The sequence below is a fragment of the Aphis gossypii genome, chromosome 3 (assembly GCF_020184175.1).
Source record: "Aphis gossypii isolate Hap1 chromosome 3, ASM2018417v2, whole genome shotgun sequence".
Lineage (NCBI taxonomy): Eukaryota > Metazoa > Arthropoda > Insecta > Hemiptera > Aphididae > Aphis > Aphis gossypii.
The window spans coordinates 13,768,427-13,778,628 of record NC_065532.1 but is presented as its reverse complement, the minus strand read 5'-3'; the positions used below and the strand labels follow the sequence as shown (position 1 = coordinate 13,778,628).

The 10,202-nt window shown below is 27.3% G+C and overlaps 2 protein-coding genes across 3 annotated transcripts; one reads left to right on the top strand and one right to left on the bottom strand.

Moving 5' to 3' along the window:
* Positions 1 to 96: 96 nt before the first annotated feature.
* LOC114130285 (erlin-1-like) lies at positions 97 to 3,739 on the bottom strand. 2 transcript variants are annotated; one of them, XM_050203151.1, is made up of 8 exons: positions 3,527 to 3,739; positions 3,163 to 3,281; positions 3,005 to 3,085; positions 2,813 to 2,921; positions 1,123 to 1,229; positions 894 to 1,045; positions 634 to 815; positions 97 to 557 (listed from the first exon to the last, which is right to left on the bottom strand). In XM_050203151.1, exons 2-8 carry the CDS (start codon positions 3,268 to 3,270, stop codon positions 358 to 360), a joined length of 939 nt encoding a protein of 312 aa, XP_050059108.1. In that variant the 5' UTR covers positions 3,271 to 3,281; positions 3,527 to 3,739; the 3' UTR covers positions 97 to 357. The 2 variants fall into 2 exon arrangements, with proteins under 2 accessions (XP_050059108.1, XP_027851028.2); XM_027995227.2 differs by having other exon boundaries at positions 3,387 to 3,533.
* Positions 3,740 to 5,999: 2,260 nt separating this feature from the next.
* On the top strand, positions 6,000 to 7,965 carry LOC114130278 (WD repeat-containing protein 43). Its single transcript, XM_027995221.2, has one exon. It carries the CDS (start codon positions 6,087 to 6,089, stop codon positions 7,752 to 7,754), a length of 1,668 nt encoding a protein of 555 aa, XP_027851022.2. The 5' UTR covers positions 6,000 to 6,086; the 3' UTR covers positions 7,755 to 7,965.
* Positions 7,966 to 10,202: the final 2,237 nt, after the last annotated feature.

The following is a 10,202-nucleotide window of genomic DNA, read 5'->3' as shown; positions in this document are numbered from 1 at the left end:
AATTTTAAAATAATACATAATGTGTGGGTTTTAAGTTTTTACCGTAAAGTAACATTTAATTCTTGTGATTTTGTATAGAAAATTAGCCACTATAGATTATATTATACAATGTTATTTTATTATTAATTCAATTCCATAATAATTAAAAATTAAAAATATTTATGTATATTATATACATGCAAGTCTTAATGATTAAACATTTGGTTTATTTACTTTTCATTAGAATATAATACGAAACTATTTTTTAAACGCAAAATTGACTAGTAACAAAGTAACACTCGCTGAGCTCTTAAGATATATTTTCAGTTCTTATAATTTATACAATAAAATTGCAGTTCAACTTAAGTTAATATTTTTTTATAATGGAACATATTGTTGCATGAAAATTTTTGGGAGATCAGGTCCATAATAAACTTTAGTATTATTTCCTAATGATTCTATGCGTTTAAATTCTAAGTATTCTTTAGTTAGTAATAACTTATTAGAATCGGCTTGCATTTTAATACGGTAAAATTCGGCATCTGCTGCACTCTTTTCTTTGTCCAAATGAATTGTATCTAAATGTTGTCACATAAATAAATATATATTAAAATTTAAATACCACCAAACATAAAGTCTAGATATTATTTTTACCTTCTATTACAGATATCTGTTTTATAGATTCTTTTTCCATAATTTTCTGTTCAAATTCTATTTTTGATACTTGTGCTTGTTTTTCAGCTTCTATAATAGCACGCTTACGTTCTGTTTCTGCTTCTTTTTCAACGACTTTTTGTCTTTGTTCAGCAATGAGAAGTTTAGTTTTTTCTGCTTCCCTGGAACATACAATTGTCAATTATATAAAACTTAAAAGTAGAAATAGTAATTAAAATGTTTCAAGATTATTTTATTACATGATTTCATAATTTTTGCGTATAGTCTCTGGTATTTTAGGTTTAGTGACGCGTACAGCATGTACTTTGAGTCCAGGAGCCATTTCTGTTAAATCTTTTTGCAATGCCACTTTAAGATTTTCATCAATTTGATCAAATAAGTCTATGTATACCTATAAAAATAAAAATGTATAGTGATCTAAAGAATTACTCTATAGTATCTACATAAATAATATAAATCAACATTTACTTCATGTAAATTATGAACACTACAGAACTGATTAAGTTCATGATGAACTTTATTGAATATTAATGTCTTGTCGTAATCTGCAGTATAATTCTTAACAATATCAAAAACTAGAAAAAAAAAAATAATAGTTTTCATATAAATCAAAAATAAGTTATTTAAATTTAATTATTTAAAAACATAAGAATGTGAAATACATTATAGTACTATCTAATGATCTTTAAGGGTAGATTGAAGCAAAACATTGATGCTATTAATAATGATTAATAGAATATTAATGGAATCGACAATGCAATAATGTGAGACTGTGGAGTGTCTCCATAAAATAAATAATTTAGCTTTATGATTTTATAATTTAGGTGAGACTTGAGAGCATAGGCGTGCGCAGACCTTGCTGGCAGGGGGGGCAGAATGTATAATATATTAAACATTATTATATACTATATAATATATAATTGAATATTATTTTGGTTATTAGTTAGCAGGGGCGGCTCGTCAGGGGAGACTTTGAGACTGAGTCTCCCCCTTAAAAAAACCCAGTTACTTGTAAATAATAATTAATTAAAATAATAATGCATAAAAATATTTTTATTCGAATTGAAAATATAATATTATATAATTTATATCGTTTTCTTTGTTTATTATTTTAAATTGAAAGCAACCAAATCTAAAACCTTTAAATAGTTATTTTAATAGAAATGCTATTTTAGTTTTATCGATGACGGTGACGGTCGCCGTTACAGTGAAACTGCCGCCCGACAGTCTCAATCATAACATGTAAAATGGTACGGCCGGTTCGATGGAGGGCCGGAGGGGGCAGGGAGAATAAGCTGCGTATTATAGACTCTATTGAGACTGGGTTCACTACAATAATTGCCGTACCGCGCGCCGTTCTTAGTCGCTGATCGCTGTCATAATTTAATGCATTTTTATGATTTAATAACTATAACACGTTTACTACAGGGTTTTATACTATCTTCTATTTGATATTTGTTATATTTCTAATTATTTTAAAAATGCAAAAATACAATATAATAGACATATTATTAATTAGTGGTTTTAATACTTTAACTTACGAACAAAAAAATCAAATTAAACTTAAAAATATTAACTAAATATGTAATACTATAATATTATTAGATTTTCAATAACAGGGGTTTTCTTGTTCGTTGTTGTACGTAGTTTATGTTATATAATTTTAAGTCTCCCCAGAATATTAACTCACGAGCCGCTACTGTTAGTTAGGTAGTTCAATCAATATTAGAAATGGAAGTATTTTATTTAATATATCATTAATTATTTACAAATTTAATAGAATAATTGACACTTTAAAGTTTATTTTTTAATATATTAGTATACAAATTTAATATAAAATATAAATAAGTAAATCTTAGCTCTTCATTTCTTTAGAGTACGATTCCTTATATAAAATTAAATTATAATGTTTTTTTTTAAAACTATATTTGGGAGATAAAATTTAGCCCGCAGGAGGGGCAGCTGCCCACCCTGCCACTCTCGTGTGCACGCCTATGTTTGAGAGTAGTATAAAATATTGTATGAATCTATTTAAAAAATTTGATTCAGTATAATATTTAAACCTTTTATAACAAATATATTTATACATTCATATTAAACATTTACAACTACTGGGTCTACAATCATAACATATAATAAATATATAAATATACTTTACCACTATCAGCATTTAGAATATTGACCACTTCAATTCGATCAAAATAAATCATTACACCACCACTTGTGCCACAAGGGACATTTTTCACTTCATCTGTTTGAAGTGTAACCTGAAAATACAAAAAAAAAAACAATTAAAATTTAACATATTTATATTTATTTCATCTGAAACATTAAGTTACGAAATACTTACTTGTACAGACCGAAAAGTTGTTAGGAAGGGCATCATGATGTGGTAACCAGGATAACTAATTTGAGATAGTAATGCTCCACCCTACACCATAAACACAAAGTACACACAAATTTTATGAATATAATAGCAAAGTAACTAAATCACTAAGATATACTTACCCTATAATAGACAGCCACATGCCCTTCGTCAACTCTATGCAAGCAAAAATGAGTCAATGTAGCCGTTAGAAGTAACAGCAGAGGTAATGCATAGGATAAGTCTGCCATTTCTAGGATACCTAATTAATAATTACTATGTAAATATTTTTCAATTTTGCATTAAATGACGGAAAGAAGAGAAAGAGTTGTGGTACAAAAAAAAATTTAACTAAAACAATACATACAGAGTGACGCCAAACAAAAATGTTAAAGTACAGAAAACTTATAAATCACAGAAGAAAGACAAAACACAATAAAAAACTATTCAAACGGATTGAGAAAAAAAATAATAAAATCTATGAAACAAGTACTGTCTACTATTTACTCTGAGTAAACAAATGATATCACTACATGTTTGCATTAGACATTATTATATTAATATTAAATTCGTTATTGTTACTACAAATTGTTATTTATTATACATTAATAACATTATTGGAGAATACTCAATAAGTACAATATTAAAAAATATAATTTATCAAATATTTAGAGTTTAGACCAAAGTTGCATTTGTTTGAGTACAACGGTACAAAATGTTAATTCCATGATCCATTTAACTCTCATAAAAATCTCTACTGATAAGTGATAACAAAACACCGCTTCCCACCACGATTGAAGAGTTTAAGACGCTATTTCATTTCGTGCTTCCCACAGGACACAGAAATTTCAAATTTACAATAATAAATCCTTTGATGTTATAGTAGATCACTATATAGATTTGTGTACATAGTGTTAGATCATGATATTATAATATAGCTCTATTAAAATGCCTTAATATTTAAAAATGCTTTGTATAGGTACATATTTTATAATATAAGATAACCTAACACTTTCCATTCCAAGATCTTTAAAGCACCACTATTTTTTACTTAGTGCTACATTTCTGTCTACTACCTAGTATTTAAAACAGAATAAAAAAGTATATTTTATCTCTTCTGAGTAGGTACTTACTAACAATGATAAATAATGTTTATTAAATTTTACAATAGTAATTTTATTGTATTAATATTATACTATTTTAATTAGTATTACCCATGGTTGAAATATTTCAACCATGGTATTACCTAACTAATTCTATTTCCATCATTTACATCAGAGGTTCCCAAACTTTTTTTCCCTCGTAGACCACTTTTCAACTTTTTCTATTTTCGTAGACCCCTAAAATTAAATTTTTACAAATGTATCTATGTTTCAAAACATTGAATATTAATTCGGCTTTTGTGTCTGTAGTCAAAGTTTTTGCGAAGAGCAGTTCTTCGTGGATTTATTGATCCATAACAATACAAGTATATGCTAATAATATTGCTTCATTACCAGGCAAAGTTGACTCATCTAGTTGTATGGAGAAATAGGTTGTTTGCAAATAATTAACGCGTTTTCGACGTGTAACTCTCTTGGACACCTATTCACATAATATGATGCACCCCCAATTTTAATTTTCGTTGACATAGAGTCATAGACCCCTTACAGGTCAGAATCAACTCTAGGGGGTCGATATATACCACTTTGGGAACTTGTGATTTACATCATCTCAAATCGAACTATCAATAATTACAGAAATCGAACAGGTCTGTCAGGCCTTGCTTATAATATATAGAATACGTTCCTAGCGGGTACTTGCACTAATTATAGTAACTATTATAGGAATAAATAACATCTATTAATCATCCACAACTTACATTTTAATAATTCTTAAGACGAAATTATGAAATATAAATAAGATATCTATTTAGGTCTGATTGATTGTCTGAGCATAGTAATGTTCAACACATTTTATTATTAGTCTACTCGTTAGACAATTATTAAGATTTATGATGTTTAATAAGTAGGTATATAAGTTCCTAGTCAAGTAGGTAGGTAATAATATAGGTAGAAATTATATTTGGTCCAGATCAAAATAGAATTATGTGAAGCAATGAATACATAATAAGTCTTCAATAAATACATAAACACGAACATATTATATCTCGGACCTAGCAAAATAAAAAAGGTAGGCAAGTGAATACCACTCTGCTGTTATTGTACATTAGTGTCGATTAGAATTGAGTAAATCACTATAGTAGGATTTTGTAAATAATATGATTTCAATCATAATTAATTGTATACGATGAAAAACGATCTGCACGAAGATTGTCTAAACTTTGGTAACCATAGTTACAAAACAATTATTTTAATAATAGCATAAGATTTGTGTAAAGAATCCTGTAATTATTTAATTTGTTGCTCGTTTTTCACTAGTACAAAAAAAATACTGGGAATTTTCACCTTTTTAAGACTGACTTTACAAATTGAATCAAATTTAATAATTTACTAGTTTACCCAAACCTCCCTCAAAGTGAAAAAATAAAAGTTAAAAAGTATTTTATTGAACTTTTATTGTGTAGGTACTCATACACAAAAAAACACTTCTTGGTAAAATGAATACGTATATACGACAATAATTAGCACTAAATTAAAATTTATATTTAGCACATTAATTAAAACAGTAGGTATTCAAAATATAAAATAAATATAAAAACCATTAATTTATTGCATTATAGGTATGTCGTATGTGTTACATGTAAATATATCTATTTATATTATGTTAAGATGTTTATAATAACTTAGATAGTTTGATACCATTCTTTAAACTTTTAACTTATAATGTTTAAGTTTAATAACATAAATTAAAATAATTTATAAGATAATAATAAGTTAATCTTAATTCACGGTTTTAAAATAATTTTTAAAAAGACCATAAAAGAAAAAAAATTATTTTATCCATGATAACATTTTATTCTTAGGTTATGTAACAAACCCATTAAAAACAAACACATTTTTAAAACAATTTTTGTGAAGTATGTGAAATGTGAATTTTCAATTTATTAGTTATTAACTTTGTCATCATGAGGGAGATCATCGGCGGTTTTTCAGAATCGGGAAGATATTATGCTGAAATCGGTATTAATGGTAAGGTTAACGTTTGGGATACTAGTGCTGGTGATCTACGACATACATATTCACCGAGTGGGCATTTGAACTCATCTGTCACCTGTATTACTTGGGTCCAGACGGATAATACTGACTTACTTTGTATTGGCACACAAAAGGGTTACGTAGAATTTTATAATGTGGCCAGTGGAAGTATCCAGTCGAAAGTCAATGTTCAATCAAAAGCTATCAAGAGCATTTATTGTTTGGGCCAACATTTATACATAGGCTCAGATGATGGTTATGTTGTTAAGTTCAATTTGAAGACCAATAAACTAGAAGGAAAAATGAAAACCGGTAGAATGTGTGCAGTAGCTATGTTGCCTGATGGAAAGATGTTGTCAGCGTCCAGGGAAATTAAATTATGGAATTTTCCTTCTGGCGAGTTAGTTCATAAGTTCACTGGTCATAAGAATGAAATTCGTTCATTACATATTATAGAAGCTGACAAATGTTATTTATTGAGTTCTGCTAGAGACCGTTTTATTAATATATGGTCTCTTAGTGACCTTAAACGAGATCCATTAGCTTCATTTGTTGCTGAAGATAACATTTCTTCAGTATATGTACATAATACACGTAACAACATTACTGTAACAGTAACAACTGAAAGTGGCACATTGCATGTGTTTGAACATGTACTTAATGGTTGTGTTCCACATCCACTTAAACCTCACGGAACCCTTCAAATAGCTGTTGACAATATTAAAGACGAAGAAACTGTACAAATGCCTATTATATGTAGTAAAATTTATGATTCTGTAGTGTATGTAGCCTATGGAACAAGGCCGTTTTTGGCATTTGAAAATATTAAATTACAAAAATTAAATAAATGTATATTTATTGCAAGGCAAGACCCAAGAAAATCTAAATCAGTTGTAGGTAACCATATTATTAATCCAAATATTACAGATTCTAAATGTATTGAACTGAAAAACAGTAGATCATCGAATTTACCACTTGAAACTAGACTTCAAAATATGTCAGAAGAAATTGAAAACACAGTTCAAACCAAAGGTGAAAGTATCGTTCATTTGTTAATTCAAGGTCTTCGTAGCAATGATAAGAATCTTTTAGAGTCCGCTTTATTTGTTAAAGACGAACGCACAATTGACAATACGGTTTCACGGTTACCACTACAATCCATTATTATGCTTGTACGTAAGCTAATACGCCTATCGCAAGACAGAACTCTGGTAAGTTCTGTTAGTGCTAAATGGTTATCTGCTGTTTTACGTATACACTCTTCCCTGTTATTAGCTAATCCAGACGTATTAGAAACATTTCTGCCATTAGAAAATGTGTTGAGTACAAGATTAAATAATTTTGAACAACTAGGATTATTAGAGTTTAAACTAAAATCTCTAGTAGGCAGTCTGAACTTTGACAAACAAGATAAAGAAAAAGAGCAAGATGCTCTGTTGGTGTATAACGACTCTGATGATGAAGATAAAAGAACAACTGATGAAGAAGCTTTATTAACATACAATGAATCTAATAGTGAAGATGAAAGCATATCAGATGAAGAAGAATCAATGGATATAGACTTGAATGGTGATGATCATCCTAGTATATTAAGGTGAACTATATTAAATTACCTCCCAATGTTGTTCTGTATTGTATATTAATACAATTAATACCCATAAATTGTCATTATTCATTTATAACTGAAATGTTATAATAATTTGTTATAAGAAATGTGACTAAAATAAAAATGTACTATTTAATGTATAAAAACATTTTCATACATCGAGTTAAATAAACATTTTGTAAAAATATATTTTTAATATTTTATTTTTAAAGTTATTTATTTGTAACTATAAGTTCTATATATTGTTGGTTAATTGTTCAAATTATATTAAGTTAAAAACAAAACAAAATAGTTTGATCAGTGATAAATACTGTTCTAATATTTATTATTTTAAAAACTAAATGAACTATTTTAAGGTTTTGAATGTTGTGTTGTTCCTAACACTATTGTATTCTAAAATTATTAAAAAATATTTTAAAGGTTTTTGGAACATTTTAGGTTTTAGCAATACCGACTGTAAAAGTCTGGCTTTGCCTATGATTATGAGTTAACAACTAATAATATAATATAAATTTGGAGTTTGAGGTATAACCAAAGTATTTAGTTCCAAATGTTCAATTACAAACAATACAAACAACAATTCTAATCCTTTGTGAGGTAAATACTAAATATCAATTTTTTTATTTCTAACTATACATTTCAAATTGACCTTATCGACCTTATTTTTAATCTATAACTACAATGACCAATCAAATATTGTAATTCCTGATTGCTCATATAATAATATTACCTAATTAAAAAAAAAAAAACCGAAAATGTTGTAATAGATACTACCATAGACATATAAAAATATTTGAAATCTATAAATCTAACATAATATATAATAATAATTAACAAAATTGTATTTAGTATAAAATACAATATGAAGTACATATATTAGCTCTACATTCTCTGAATGTTTATAGTGAAGAAATCATTGGCCTGGTTGACTTTTTTTTATGATAAACTCATAAATTCCTCAAATTTTCTCCAAAATTAAATGACAATTATATCTAATAAATTTGAATTTTTAATTTGTACAAAATGAAAATGTTCGTATTCTATTTTATGTTTTAATATTTAATGAGTTTTAGTGCCTTCTACCACCTTTAATACTGAAATTTATTAATTATCTTAAGTTGTAACATATAGTTTAGACTCTAAATTAAATAAATTAAATTTTTAAGTACAACCAATTTACTGTCATCACATGCCTAATGCCTATGTATAAAAAAAATAAGAAAATATATGTTCAAGTTAACCATACCAATATACCATGATCCCTATCATATAATATATAAAACATATTATGTAAATTAATTTATTTTGGCTATGTACTGGTTTGGAGTTTAAATTTAAAAAAAAATGATTGTTTCGTTAAAAATATTATAAATATTCTACAGATACTATTGTTCAATGCAGACACCTAACTTTATAAGCCACAACCGCGGTAGAAGTTGCAGATAACGACGGACGTTGGAATGTTGGATTCGTATACTGTTAAATTAAAGTTAGAACTGTTATAAACAGTAAATAAACAAGTTAAAACTGAAAACTCAGTATCGGTCTGGCTTATGTTTGGGCTCCTAATACAGTAATCTACAAGGGCCCTCTTATAAAAAACAAAATAAGGTTTCTTACATTTATAATATTTATAAACATATAAAATAAAGGTAATAATTGAATTTTCCTTGTTCAATGTTCATCATTAAATAATTAGATAAAATATATAAATTTAAAATAATACTTTTTAATAATATTGTAATATACCTAGTAAATAAATAATATAATATTAAATACTAGTATTTATAATCAATGGTTCAATGTTTACAAATTGATTCGATAGTAATCCGAGTCCGGAATCGCGAGTAAACTTAATATTCTTTATCATTTAGACATGGGCCCCTAATATATAAAATGTCCAGGGGCCCCCAACGATCGCCGAGTAGCCGGGTGGGCAAAAGCTTAAATCGTCACAGTTAAAACTTGCTAATTAGTTACCTATTTGTTCTTTGTAAAATATTATACTTATCATTTATTGATATTTCATTTAATAAATAATAACTTAGGTAGGTATTCTGTTAAATCGTTATGACTTGAGTCTAAATGTATTAGGAATTGCTGATTCAAAACAAATTGTTTTCAATTTTTAATTGTTCTAACTCTAAAAAGCAGAAATTAAATAGTATGAGTTCAAATGATTTAGTTCCAATTTCGGTAAGAAAATAAATGTGTTCACGTTAATACTGATACATTTGTTATTATTATTTTATTAATATTGGTAATTAGTTGTTTAAACAATAAGATATAAGCTCATAAAATGACAGTGCAGTAATGACAACCACTAATGCACGTATTTGAAAAATTAAAAATACTGTTATTTGAATAATGTATATTTAATTTTTTTTTGCCCCCCCCCCCTTGTAGAAATCCTGGCTACGCCATTGAGGGTAGGTTTTGA